Raw genomic sequence first — 14,144 nt, forward strand, 5'->3', positions numbered from 1 at the left:
CGTAATTGTTTTATTATCAACAATAAAGATGACGAAAATGCGTCATCTTCTTTATACGTAAACATGGCTTCGTGTTCGTGGCTACATACAAATACAAGGGTTTTATGACATACATTTTAAAGCAATAATCAAATGAAATTATCAAGCTCATTTCAATTTGTCATTTATCATTGATTAAAATTTATAACACAGTTAAGTGTTAACCATTTTTCCCCCCTGCGATTCATTTTCATTTGTGACGCACAGGTGGCGTTGAGTTCCACCTTATCGATCGATTAAGGCCCTTGTTGTTTTTGACATAAAAACAGTGACTAATAATTGTGCAACACAGGAACAAATCTAAGTTTGGATTGTAAACTTGTTCTTTACCTGCTTGAAATATTTTACGTGGCCTCGACTCGCGATTGAGTTGTGAGTTTTAATAAACGTTTTCTGTAAATCTCCAGAGGAAAATGAATCGCATATTCGGTCGAGGAAAGCCTCAACAGCCTGCTCCTAACATGTCTGACATGATATCCAAGGTTTTCCATTCCTGGATACAAGACCAAAGAAACTTTTTTATAACTTGTTATATCTTCTTTACACAGGTCGACGAAAGAGGAGACAATATTGAGAAAAAAATCAGCAAATTGGATGTTGAGTTGAAAAAATACAAAGATCAAATGGCCAAAATGCGGGAAGGTCCAGCTAAAAATGCAGTGAAGCAAAAAGCTCTTCGAGTGCTCAAGCAAAAAAAAATGTATACAGAAGAAATTACTTTAGAATAACTATGGGCAAAAATTTAATAAGAATGCTTTGTCCAGGTATGAACAACAAGCTGGTAATTTGCGTCAACAGTCATTCAACATGGAACAGGCTAACTATGCCACACAAACGTTGAAAGATACACAATCTACGGTGAAAGCCATGCAAATGGGTTTAAAAGAAATGAAAAAAGAGTTTAAGAAGATAAATATTGATCAAGTTGAGGTTAGACTTATTATCTACTTTCGTAGTATTGAGCAGAACATACAATTTTTTGTTTTCCTTCCAAAAAAGGATATCCAAGATGATATGGCTGATATGCTTGAACAAGCTGATGAAGTCCAAGAAGCCCTTGGTAGGAGCTATGGAACCCCTGACATTGATGAAGATGAACTGGAAGCTGAACTGGAAGCTCTGGGCGATGAAATGCTTGGAGATGAAGATTCATCTTATCTTGACGATGCGATCAAGGCTCCGTCAGCGCCAGACAGGGAACCAGGAGCTGAAAGCGTTAACGTGGTATGTCAATTTTTGCATTTTTTCACTGTATTATTGATATTGAACTGTCTTTGATATTTGTGTTTTGTTTGTTTGTTTAAGGATGGCGTTGCTGTGGATGAATTTGGATTACCAAAGATTCCTGCCTCTTAACGAGTACATTATTTGCTGTCTTGTATATGCCGTCTCCGGTGAACTATGTTTATGCACCTGTATGAATGGAAATCCTACGTTACACTTAATTACACGAGTAAGACTTGTATTGGAAGTAGACCGTAAATGGAAGGAGAAGTGCTGGTGCAAACATACCGCAATGTTTCAGACTAGTGGTCAGAACATAAATAAGTGTGGCAAGATCATGTCAGGTAATGGAACGGTTAAATATTTGGAGGAAAAATCAAATGGGGTTGTCTGATCATAACGTCCAGTGAAGTAGCTTCAAGGTGAAAGTCGGGTATTGATCCGGTACTGTTGATTTCTTGCAAATCAGGTCCAGGAAATAAGGTGGGGCACCAAACCGTACTCAAATTCAGAGACGACATCTTATTCTTTTCTTTGTTTTCCGCTATCCTAAAATGTTATCAAGACCTCAAGCTTTAATTTTGAAACTATGAAATACTCTTGACATAACTTGCATTTGTATAGAAAAATTACCTATGTAAGTGAAAGATAAGATATTTCAACGAGTTATAGTGAGCAGGTGGAAGTAAATGTACGGCATCTTTTATTCGTTGCAAACGGCGGTTTTCATCAGGCTCTTCTACGGGAATGGATAAGAAATACGTAATAAGGAAAAGTATAATCAAATAAAGATATCAAAAGACTTACTTGCAGCTGTCATCACAAGCGGGTAAACCTGAAAGGCAATTAATGGAATTGGTAGAAGACGGAAATATAATTTCAGTACACCAGCGACAACATTGATGTCTTCCCAGGACGAAGGTCCTAGATCAGTCTTGTCGCCATCTAAATAATTAAAAAGTTTACTAGACTGAACAGGAAATCTTAATGCATGAGTAGTTTTTTTTTTCTAATTTTTTTTTATACCTCTGTCAAAAGCAAGTCTTAATGCTTCAACGTCATCTCTCAAACCAGAGACTCTGTAAATTCCTTCGGAGTTAAGGCCTCGTCTTTCAATTTCTTTAACGCACATGTCAACTAGAAAAGGAATACGCGTGTTTCCATGCGCTTTGTTGAGGGTAGTCAAATCCACGCCAAAAACTCCTCTTAAAAGTTTCAGATCCGGACAGCAGTCAGCTGGAATTTTTTCTGAGCACTTTCGATGAGCTGAAATTCCACAATCTGTTAAAAAAAAATAGCAATTAGCAACTTTATCGACGGTTTTTTTTTACAAGTAAACTTGTTTAATGAATCTTTAATGTAGTTGATACACTTGGGTACCTTCACATCGAACTCCTTGGGCAATTATACCCCACATAAAGTTTCCACAAAAATCGCACCAATGCAAGCCTTTGAAGTTTTGGATTCGAAAGTCATGGGCTTTGTCATAATGAATGTCGTCTGAGATCGGCTGAACAAGGGCAGGCCTATTATTACGACTCAAAGTGCGACGCTTCCTCTCGTTTAGGGTGAAGTAGGGGCTTTGCTCGTAACTTGCCGCTCGACACATGAGATGAATGTAATCACCAGCTTTTATTTCCAAATGCATTGTAATTAGGCCGTCAGTAACCAGATCTGTGAGATTAACATGAAACAGAATGTTATATTCTTAATTTTTACCTTCAAAATAGTTGTTACCTAACAACAGATCAAATTTCTTTTCACCAACAAAAAATCTGCCATCAAAATATAACCTAGAAAAATAAAATTATTGACAATAAGAGGTTTTAATTACACAAAATGTGAGATTGATCACTATGTACCTGTAATGCTTCAATTCATTGTTAAATCTGAGGCTTAATGTGTGGTGTCCTCTATTCTTTCCACTCTCTCTGACAAGGAAATGACCATCTTTCATCAACAACATTTTAGTGTCCTGATTTGAAATGCAGCCATGGTACTCATCCTCAAAGTATGGAGGTCTGTTGGCATCCTCTTGATTGGAAGAGCAAAGAACAGCAACGGCTGTAGGAGCTTCTTGCTGTAACTGGTAAACTAGAGAAACACAACAGTAAATAGAATAAACAAACGACTCTCAGGAGGGTTTACTTACGATAAGATTTCCAGACTGGAGATAAAGTCAACGAGTCGCTATTTTCGTCATTACTGCTCATTCTATCGGCATTCAAATTTGAGTCAATGGCAACAACCAATACTATCTATTCAACCAACCCTGTGAGTAGAGCCGGGATTCTTCCATTCGAGAGGAAGTATACAGAACGAGTTAATTTTCTACCTGCATTCAGGTCAAAGACTTGAAGTACAATCATAACACTTGGCAATTTGACGTGTAGTCTCCACAGTCAGGTTTGTTTTCTGGCCGCTAGATGTCAACATGTTGGTTGTGAGTAAATGAAATTCAAAGTTGAAACGAAATATCAATACGAACCACTTTTTATAAATGGAAATTACCAAAAGCCTTTCGATATCTCAATTCCCAATCAGTAATCCTAGACTATGAATATGAATAATTTCATAAATAGCAAAGCATGTGGAAATTTTTCTATCCGATTTCAATTAATGCTGGAACATTTCTCCAAGTTGACTCATTGAACCAAAGTACGTATAAGCTGCACTACTGCACAATTCAAAGCAATTTAAATCTTAAATGTTTTTCTTGATTAAATCATAGAATCCATTCCGTGTTTCAGACAAATGTTACAATTTCATTCTTTCCATACCAAATGTGGTGTATGAAACGTTCAGTCAATATGCGCACCATTGGATCACGGTTGTTAGCTCTCAAAGCTTAGTCGAAAATAGTTACAGAATGATTTGCGCAGAACGTATAATACAGTCTATCTATGCTTACCTTTCGAGAGGTGAGGGACGTGTTTCTGTTATTTAATCTCATATTTCCTTCGTGATGGAGTAGAAGTTTCCCCAAGATGAAAAAGAGAAGAAGACATGACGATCGATGAGCGTGATCGTCGCGATGTTCCGAGGACCACATGAGGTCCGTCTCAACCCTCAGGAAGTACCTATAAAACCTATCGAGGTCCGTCGCTGGTGATTGCACCGTGTCATTGTCGCTATGGTACTAGCAGTCTAGTCCCACACCTAAAAAAAAGAAAAAGAGAAGAAAACGAAATAAGATTTCGTGAAATGACGGAGAGAAGGTGTCGACATTTCCGTTCCGTCTTTTTATGTTAAAAACAAAAGAGCTGAGTTTATTTGCCCCGCACAAATGCCGAAAACAAATAAAGCGAACGCTGCCAATATACGTGCAAGACGGGGGGAAAAGAGTTGATTATTCCAGTTAGGCCAAGCATAACGAAATTTTTGTCTCGAGTGAATTCGCGCGTGACCCTTCCATCTTTTGTAAGTGTGTAAAGGTAATTCTGTTGACGGAAGGGGGAGGAGTAGTAGACAGTGCGTGTACTCACGCGTGATGGTCCACTGAGAAAGCTAGCAGGTGTTTGGAAGCTGTTTGACGCGCTCACTCTATATTCTGTCAACGCACGAGCTATCGTTTACCTATGCTGTTCATATCCACAGGTTGAACCAACAGAGAAGATGATGAACGATTCCCAGTGATCCAACATCATGAACTTTAACGCCTACTCTTGTAGATTTGCTGTTATACAGCCAGGCTACCAGCAATTCATAACTAAACACGAAGAACGTCAAAGACGACAAGGAGAGAACCGGCCTCGTTAATTTTCAAACTTTGAGGATTTCCTCCGTCTCAAATAAATCCGTTGACGTCCGTAACATTTCATGAATACCGAAATTCACCAACGGTTTTTCCCTGTCGATTATTAAATTCCAAAATATAGTCATCAACTTGCCAACCGCAATTTAGTGCGCACAATACTTTAAACTCATCAAACCACCTGATGTACGCGAGACGATAATCGAGATGCTATCGAGCACATAGTTACTTAGCATTAAAGCATTAAAATTTTTATTTCCGTGCTTAGACTTATACGACTCCGACGCAAGGGAGCTATTCTCTTTCTCTAGATCGATTGTTCCGGGCCCTGTTGTGTAGAGTGTTGTCACGCAATACAAAGCACACATCTTGGGTATATACATATACCGAGTCAGCATATTGTCATAGATCGATATTTAATTACTTGCCTCGGCTCCAAAAAAAAAAAGGAGCAAAGACAAATCTAGAGTAAACAGAATATTAGACAGCGAGCCTGTTGTAACTGATACACACCATCAGCGTCCGTTCAAATTGATTGCATCATTCGCAACTGAGTATTAGCTGCTGCTGCTGCTGCTGCAGTTGAATGTGCGTTCTGTTTGATTTTACATGCTGCTCGGGGATTCAATCTACGACATGGGAGAAACTCTAGAGAACTATTAAAGCCCTTCCTACGCCCCGTTTTAGTTACTAGGGCCACGGCATGTTTCTACGAAGTATGTGAGCCATTTAAACAAATAATCGGACTTTTTCGGATATAGTTTTAATTGGAAAAAGTGAAAAGTTCGAGGTGTTTATTCCGTTTGATGGGCGTATCAAAAGCTTTGAAACGCTTTGAAACTGAATTTTCAAAAATCCTCTAATAGTCGCACCAGTTGGATTATATTTTATAGTGTTTTCAAATACTAATGTGAAAGTTGATAACACACAGCGAGAGAGACTATAGAATAAATTTCGCTAATGGCTCAAACAGAAAAATTACGTCCCAAACAATATCCGGCGCTTTGAATTGAATTTGATTGGAAAGGCAAAAGTTGTTGCAAAAATGGATCGGGTACGCTACTTTTTATTTTTCCCTGGAGATGCAGCGTATTTCTAAATTGAATGTCATAACTAATAGGTACCTTCGATCAGAATAAGACGGTCCCTGGGCGGTAAGACCAAGTTCCGCCGTCAATTAATTTCCCCGCGCTCGGGTGCACGGTGTCCGTACTAATATACGCACAAGATCAGGTTAAAGGCGAGTTCCTGAAAGAGAAAACCATCCAACATCAAAACAATAGTATATGCCACTTTTACGGCTAAGAGAGGGATGGGTTGAAACCGAGTTGAACGATGAATACACGAGATCTAATGCAATGAATAGCAGAAACAAGGAGGGACCGACCAACCAACAGCGAATTAATTCAACGGACGTGGCGGGACACTCCCACGCACACGCACTCCCACGCACACGCACTCCCAACAGACACTATATATTGTATTGTACAATTCAATTGGAGTAGAAACAAGCCCGGGCAAGGAAGGTTACTACCGGTTGCTTGTTCCGAAGTTTACAGACACGGAAAGACCCTCCTTCTTACAGTTTCGCTGGATCGCCATAAATGAGCTATACTATTTGAAAACTTTGACTTTAAAAGAGGTTTTAGAGGAATATGAAAAAAATAATGGACGCGCTCCTGCCATCGAACGTCTACTTCAACTCTGATAATCCAGATTCAATACTACAATATGCATGTCGTGAATGATTGATTAAATTCATCACGAAATGGAAAAATACTGACGTGGATCATTTCGGATCATGTTCTTGTACAACCATGTGAAATGGGTCTACGTGAGCATCATCGCGAATGCGCTTTGTTAATTCAACAGGCGACGAAAATAAAGAAAAAAGGCAAAGGGAGAGCAAGGGAGGAGCTAGTGAAATGAAATCAGTACCTTGAGAATAAATCTGATTCCAGTTCACTAGTCCATCCGCCTTTGATCGAGTTGAAAGAGTGCCAACCACCGCGTGTTCACTACTACTCTCTTTGGCGGGTGTGTGAAATACAAACGAAACGTTATTGTACATGGTGTTACCTAGGTTTAACGAAGTACGGGGCGTTATTGATTTAAACACTTGAGCGCTAACTGCCCAGTACCGCCCACTGTATTGTTAACCCGGAAAGAAACACATTTGTATTTATTTCCATTTTCTTTTTTTTTTAAATAAATAAAAAAAGGGGGGAAGAAATGTAATACACTGAATAGTGAGAAGCTTTTTAGAGTGGCAACTCTTTGCCCTTGGAGTGTTGATCTAGGCTTGTTATGCAGGCAACTTGTTAGGATCCTATTCACCTATGCTTGTTTACGCTTCAAAAGGTTCTGTTTCAACATTATGAAAAAAAAAAAATTAGTAGGTCCTATGTGGATTGAAAAAAGGCGGGACTTTTCAAATGTTTTGGTAACCTCCCACGAAACTATTATTATAACGATTAGGCCTACACGAAGGTGAACACCCATTTCTAAAACAAAAATGAGTTGTTTTAGCTGAATAACGTTCGGATCAATAAATGTAGACTAGTGTGTATGCTTGCTTTCCTAATGGCGTCATGGAACACAGCTGGGATCTCCCATCACCCGGAACGTACTACAGTGGGTCATACAACCAGTTTACTAACTGATTGCTTCAACGTTGCTTATCATTCTCCTCTTTTTCGCAAGTGATGATAGGCTACAACAAATTTTCGTATAAAGATACAAAGAACGGCAAGACGTGGAGGCGCTCGTTATGTGAATGATGACAATCGAGAGGCTCACAATTGTCCAGTGTTAACAAGCCGAGGATGATAGAGAGTCTACGTCCTTAGCTTAAATGGCGATATGACGTCATTCAGGTAAAGAGAGCTAGCGTATACAGTGCGACTGACGAAAGAAGACGGCAAAGAAGAAGGCGGGGTCCCGCCGATGCGTTCCGGCCACCAAACTCCGTCAGGAGCCCCCGCCAACGGCTGCCGCTATATCAAGAGAGAGGTGCGCTACTGTTGCGTTTAGTCAGAGATCATCTTCAGTTCCAAAATAAGCGACCAGAACCAGTGCTGTGGGTTGGGCTATTATCCAAATTAAAATCAACTCAACCGTTTTCAAAATAAAAAAAAGGAGCGAAGTTCAAATTTTTTGGCGAGGAAAAACAGGAAAAGCTTCACTCATTTCAACTGGCTAAACAAAATTCCAGTCCGTCGATTCTGCCATGGCTAGGTAAGTTCAATTCATCATCCATTTATTAATAGACAAAAGTTTAGCCATTTCGTGTTGAGCAGAAACTACTAGTATCGCATTTGGTTTTATCTTAAGCGTTGATGTAATGAATTTTTAGTTAATGCAACAGTCAGTAACATATGTTGCGCTATTGAATGAAAGAACTAATTGGATTTGGCGTCTTTCTTTGACCTATCCCTAATCCAGAAAAAGAAACAGATAACGCGGTTTTTTTTTCCACGGAGGCTTTTAATTTCTACTTTAGAATTCCGTTGTAGAAAATGGGACGAATCCCATTGAAAAAGCGCGCATAAAAAAATGGAAGTAAAGTCAATTTCGTTTATGAATTGCCCACAGAACCATAATAGCATATTCTCTAATCGATAGAAGCAAAACGGTTTAAAAAAATAAAAAATAATTGTCTCATCAAGTCATCATCGATCGATCTTAGTGGCCCATAAAAGATGTTAAATTCAGAACTCATCGATCTATAGAGGTTGCAGTGAATAAGGGAATGATGAACGGACGACACAGTCTACCTTCGACTTTCACCGTCATTCTTTTTTCTTCCTTTTATTAACACCCGTTGACAAAGACCTATTTTGCCCGGTGACCGTGAAACAAAAGTAGAACGACGACGCGATTCTAAAACAAAAATTGGGGTCATACATAAATGTAGGTAAAGATTTTCGAGTCACTGAGTTCCGTCACGCACGATGCTACATATGATCAAGTTAAGAGCACAATATTCACGTTATTTATCTCGGTAACTCGTAAAACAACTGAGGTTGACGACAGGTGAACAAAGGTCATAAACGAAAAACCCTGTTGAACGAGCAAGCGAGAAAATGTCGGGACAGAAAAAAAAAAATAAGCGTAATAACACTGGTGGAATAACTAGTTCATCTATCGAAATTAAGTCACTGCCATAATAACGTGGGGCGGACGTCACTAGTTCTGCATTCATTCAACCGCGCGCCAATCGCGTGCGTGAACGAAAGGCCTCCTCCTCATCGAGAAATGTGATCGAACTGGAGATTTTTTGATTATCCACCGGCAAAACACAAAAGAAACAATCACGACAGACCCAAAATGGTTCATGAATAGGAGGATGGGGGGTGGGGGTGGTGGGAAAAAAAAAGACGCGTTCGATAGTCTCGAAAATGGAGTACACGCGGACTCATTCGAAGGAAATCATTCACGCAGCGCGATCGGTGACGAGAAGCAAAACAAACCAAAATATCGTTAGCACTACGAGGGCAAAACGCTTTATTCGCTGTGTGAGTTTCTCGTAAAATTATGACCTTCATCACGGAATAGAGCGTGAGCGGGAGCGGAGAAACGGCGTCCGACGAGACATTAAATGGCCAGCTGGGTTCCCTTTTAGCTGGGCGATAGAAGCAGCAGAGCGATAGGGGATTACAGACCTTACAAAAGGGGGCCAAGCGATATCGATAAAACAACTCGTTTGTTCTGTGTTGTTGTTCTTCTTCTTCTTGTGTGCGGGAACGTCTGGCTAGAACAGCGCCAGGTCTTGATAGCATTTCATACTGTGCATGCCTGCTTACCAACTACACATCAACTGATTTTTGCTTGTGGTCGGCAGAGGATCAGAGGCAAAATGGTGGTTCGCGATGGGGGTCCTGATGACGGTGCTCGCCTACTGTCAACCTGCTTCCGCGGCAGCGACTGCCGTTACGGATGACGACGAACTGATGGCTCGTCAAACTCGAGGGCTCGTCCTCCGCTCATGGAGAAATGCACAGCAGCAAACGGACCACTCGGCCGATAAGACTCCGTCTGCCAAAGTTGCCGAACCGATTCTGCCGTCGCAAAAAGAAGCCATGGTCTTCAATGGTCTTCCAATCTCTATGAGACTAGTTCTTCTCCAGCACTTGGCCGGCTACGACAAACGAACGCCCAACAGTCGAGCTTTCCTGGGAATGAGAGGCAAGAAAAGTTCACCGCCGGGTGCTGACGCCCTGATGATGGAAGGCAATCAACTTGACGACGCATCTGGATGGCCACAAGGCGACATCCTCCCCGACACGTACTACTTCGGCCCGGCGCCCCAGAAGAAAAAGATGCACGGCGAGAAATTTCTCGGCATGAGAGGCAAGAAAATGATGAATGGATTAGCCGACGGAACGGCTTTCATCCCCAACTGGCGCGAGCGGTACATCTACCAGGAGCCATTCGAAAAGAAGAGAGCGCCGTCGTCAAACTCGTTTATGGGCATGAGGGGAAAACGATCCGAGTCGACAACACCGACACCCAACGACTATCAATTCTTCAACGACGACATTATCGTCGATGAGGAGCTGCCGGATGTCGATTCAAAAGTCTCCCCTCGCCGTTCTCAAGAAATAAGGTTGAAACATTCAGACAATTTTCAGAGCCTTTTGAAACGATTCAATTGTCAAAGTCATTAATCGATTCTTCTTTTCGTTAGGACTCCAAATTGAAAACCAAAAATTTTTAAAACAATTATGACTGGATGGAATGATGAGGAGAAGTTGAAGAAAATGAAATTCGATGGTGGTGGCCAACATGAGCCACGCTTCTTAATCAATGTTCAATTCCCCATGTATAACGTTTGACGTAAACATGCCTAAATAATTACATTTTTCTTCCTCCCCCCCCCCCAACCCACATCAACCAATCAAATAACGTCCCTACTCCCATTCCCTGACATGAAAAAAAAAATTATCTTAAGAAATTTACAAAGAAATGATTAATAAAAACATAAATGAGTGTAGCTCTATATTAGCGGAAAAAAACATCAACAGAAAAATATAACCCGGTCAATCTGTTCTGCGAATTGTGACTTTTTATTTTATTTTATTTGACTTATTTTTTGTTTGTATCCCCCCCTTTAATAATAATAGATCGGCCGCAATAATTGTTTGAAAGCGGAGCAAGATCATCGATCATGTGGACGACGCATAGAAGCTACACGACGTATATACAATACATCCGCCTTACGGCTTTGATGTATGGCTATACAAGTGTCGATGAATAATTGATTCGTCGCGTGTGCTGATCTATGACTCGTTAGCAAAAAGCTAATGTAGGTCTGCACAACACACGGTCCGAGAACTTATTTGTGGAAGTGGTTAGTTAATCATCTTGATGACACGAGATTCTCAATTGCGGAAGGATCTGACGTGTCTGCGACTTTAACGTGACCCTCCTCTATTCCTAATCGATCCGATATTGCGGTTTGTGGATTATTAGCTCCACTTGGCTAGTCGACTCGTCGTTACCGAGGCAATTGTTTTGTCTTCTTTTATTCGTTTGAAAATGACGCAAAACATCCCACCCATTTTGTTCTTCTTGTTTGTTTTTACTCGCAAAAAGTCATCAGGCCAGTAGACACGAAAAATACACGGCTAATATTAATAGCAAGGCACTAAAACATGGCATCAAATTTCTGTGTTCCGTTTTTCCCTTTTTGTCATGGCGATGGATACGAAAAAGGTTACCACAAATAAACTGTGGACGGCGAACACACGCAACACGACCTCAATGGGACACATGAGCGTTCAAATATTTACCCGGGAATCCGAAAGTTGGAAGCAAATGGAACGCCGCCCACTTAAGTTGTCTGTATTAAAGACGTCCTGATTGTGATAAACGAAGCTGGCGATAGACTCTGGTTTATTTTATTTTTTTCCAAAATAAACCGTGGATGTGTGTGGGAGAGATGACGAACGAAGGAGAACTCGTCTGCTCGACAGAAAATCACAGTCGACTGAACGAAGCGGAAGAGCTCTGGAGAGGAAAGCAATTGTAGGTTTGTTTTTTTTTTTGGGTGGGGGAAAAGGTCGAGCTGCGAGATTGGGTTATGGCGATGCGCCCGTGAATGGGCAGCGAGATGATGATTCAATTTGGGTTGGACGGGACCCACTACTACGTCCGGTTCTTGAAAAGAGCGGTAAACAACAACGAAAACGAGCGTGCCAAGGGATTCGAAACTTGTCAATAATGCCACCGGCAAATAAAATGCGCAATCGTTGATGACGCATGAATCATGAAGGTACGTCAATGTGTCTGCTATGTTTTGAAAAATCTCACTTTCTTGACTGCGTGACGACCAATAACAAAGTGACCACACGTGTCGATCGTTCAAGAAACGAGTCGCTATAACGACGCACACAGTCGGATATTAAACTTAGTAAATGAATGGACAGGCAAAAAGAGAAGGGAAAGATACGAGGGATCCCGTTGGTATCCATTCCTTTGTTTGAATAAATATTAAATATCTTGGAGAAACTACGCATGAAGTAGAGGGGCCGGCGACCTTCTCGTCTATTTTGAGCAGTTGGTGTTACGAGCCAACCTCGTGCAAAGAATAGTTTTGAATGGTAGTAATAATAACTCAGATTGGAATATAATTGATATGCATCAAGCCTATAAACACTCCTATCCCAGGTCGATGTTGGCACACGCATCTTTTGTTATCGAAATGGCGATCGCACTAGGTAACACAGACAATTTTTCACAACATTCGTGACGTGTAAAATACGATTTAGAGCTGTCATGTCTTACCAGGAAGAAACAAAACTAAGCAAAATGTAATCGGCAATCGTCCCTTAACTACGTAAGGCATAACCCAAGCACATATCAGTGATCAACTTCACTACACACATTTGGAGGTCATCGATATTTCACGAAGAAAGTCTACTTTGCAATCGTTTGCAATTGTCAAGTTTAGGAAAAGTTCTTACCTTAAGCATGGAAAAGTCGACTTGCAGGATCTTGAATGCAGAATAAAATAACATCCAAGGCCAAAACGTAGCTTAGGACTATAGTTTTTTGGAGGTAACCATTTTGAAGGAATTTTACTATTTTAACTTTTTAAAATTGTGACTACATTGGTTTTCTACCCTACTACTTTGTCGAAAGTTGTGTAAACCTGGCTAGTCGGTGAACCAGACGCCACCTGACGGTGAAACAGACTACCTCTTGAAAACTGCAATTCTATAATTGGGCAAAAGTTACGTAATACAATATTAATGCAGTAATGCTAATAAGAGATGTTAAGTAATGTAATATTTTAACGTTTCATAAGGAACTAAAGATTATAAAAATTTATAGGTGTAGTCACTATGCCAACATTAGCCATATACTTTGAGTAACATTAATATTTTGAGCGATCCTTTGAAAACGCTTTTATCCAGTATCAACCCGCACTGAGTATGAGCTCTCCTTTAAAAATTATCTAATCTATCTTACCTTAAAAATAAGTCATAAAGATGTACAGAGATTTTATTACAGACCATCTCTATTTTCTATTTTTATTATTATTTTTTTATTACTTAAAGTATGTAAGTGACATATTTTTTTCCAAAATATTCTAGAAGTAAGATTTTTCAAGATAAGAAGACGTATGAGGCTTAGCTACCTGATAATTGCGTTGTCTTCTTTTGTTTCTTCAACAACAACTACGAAATTTTTCTGACCCATGATATGCTGTGTGTGGGTCCGTGTGGACCACTGGACCCGAGCAATCATTGTTTTGTTTTTTTTCCATTCGTATCGACATCTTAAATTTGCTGTCACACTTTTATCACCTGTCAATGATTCGTCAACCACAACTTTAATTTTATGAGACTGTTTGGCCTCAAGTTAGTTAAACTAATGTATCACATTATTATATCAAGTCCAGCACGCTATCAAACAAAAAAAACCTTACAAACACTTCAAGCGCAATGTTTTTAAACAAAAATAATGTGATTTAAGAAGTGACTCGGATCCTTATTGACGAAAAACAGTTCGTTTACGGACGTAGATGGCTTTATTTAAATCCCATGACACTTTTTAACTCAGGACGCTTCAAACCTATAGATAAACGCACATCAAAAGTTTAGATAAACAACGCGTGATT

At 40.0% G+C, this 14,144-nt stretch overlaps 3 protein-coding genes across 15 annotated transcripts; 2 read left to right on the top strand and 1 right to left on the bottom strand.

The window, feature by feature from the left end:
- The first annotated feature begins 380 nt into the window (after positions 1 to 380).
- Positions 381 to 1,504, top strand: LOC124199933 (charged multivesicular body protein 5-like). The gene is made up of 5 exons (XM_046595995.1): positions 381 to 521; positions 588 to 739; positions 804 to 969; positions 1,039 to 1,263; positions 1,345 to 1,504. Exons 1-5 carry the CDS (start codon positions 453 to 455, stop codon positions 1,393 to 1,395), a joined length of 663 nt encoding a protein of 220 aa, XP_046451951.1. The 5' UTR covers positions 381 to 452; the 3' UTR covers positions 1,396 to 1,504.
- On the bottom strand, positions 758 to 13,737 carry LOC124199930 (N-chimaerin-like). Of its 12 annotated transcripts, XM_046595987.1 has the most exons (13): positions 12,985 to 13,221; positions 6,142 to 6,265; positions 4,175 to 4,422; positions 3,752 to 3,817; positions 3,535 to 3,685; positions 3,416 to 3,477; positions 3,126 to 3,357; positions 3,001 to 3,056; positions 2,644 to 2,937; positions 2,290 to 2,544; positions 2,071 to 2,208; positions 1,897 to 2,002; positions 1,485 to 1,812 (listed from the first exon to the last, which is right to left on the bottom strand). In XM_046595987.1, exons 5-13 carry the CDS (start codon positions 3,630 to 3,632, stop codon positions 1,620 to 1,622), a joined length of 1,434 nt encoding a protein of 477 aa, XP_046451943.1. In that variant the 5' UTR covers positions 3,633 to 3,685; positions 3,752 to 3,817; positions 4,175 to 4,422; positions 6,142 to 6,265; positions 12,985 to 13,221; the 3' UTR covers positions 1,485 to 1,619. The 12 variants fall into 12 exon arrangements, 10 of the variants coding, with proteins under 10 accessions (XP_046451943.1, XP_046451944.1, XP_046451942.1 ...); XR_006877084.1 differs by adding an exon at positions 758 to 1,452 and having other exon boundaries at positions 1,552 to 1,812; positions 3,535 to 4,422; positions 12,985 to 13,224; XR_006877083.1 differs by adding an exon at positions 758 to 1,452 and having other exon boundaries at positions 1,517 to 1,812; positions 3,535 to 4,422.
- On the top strand, positions 8,024 to 11,075 carry LOC124199932. Of its 2 annotated transcripts, none has more exons than XM_046595994.1 (3): positions 8,024 to 8,254; positions 9,861 to 10,620; positions 10,705 to 11,075. In XM_046595994.1, the coding sequence occupies exons 1-3, from the start codon at positions 8,247 to 8,249 to the stop codon at positions 10,717 to 10,719; spliced, it is 783 nt and encodes a 260-aa protein (XP_046451950.1). In that variant the 5' UTR covers positions 8,024 to 8,246; the 3' UTR covers positions 10,720 to 11,075. The 2 variants fall into 2 exon arrangements, with proteins under 2 accessions (XP_046451950.1, XP_046451949.1); XM_046595993.1 differs by having other exon boundaries at positions 8,027 to 8,254; positions 9,861 to 10,625; positions 10,707 to 11,075.
- Positions 13,738 to 14,144: the final 407 nt, after the last annotated feature.

The sequence above is a fragment of the Daphnia pulex genome, chromosome 8 (genome assembly GCF_021134715.1).
Source record: "Daphnia pulex isolate KAP4 chromosome 8, ASM2113471v1".
Lineage (NCBI taxonomy): Eukaryota > Metazoa > Arthropoda > Branchiopoda > Diplostraca > Daphniidae > Daphnia > Daphnia pulex.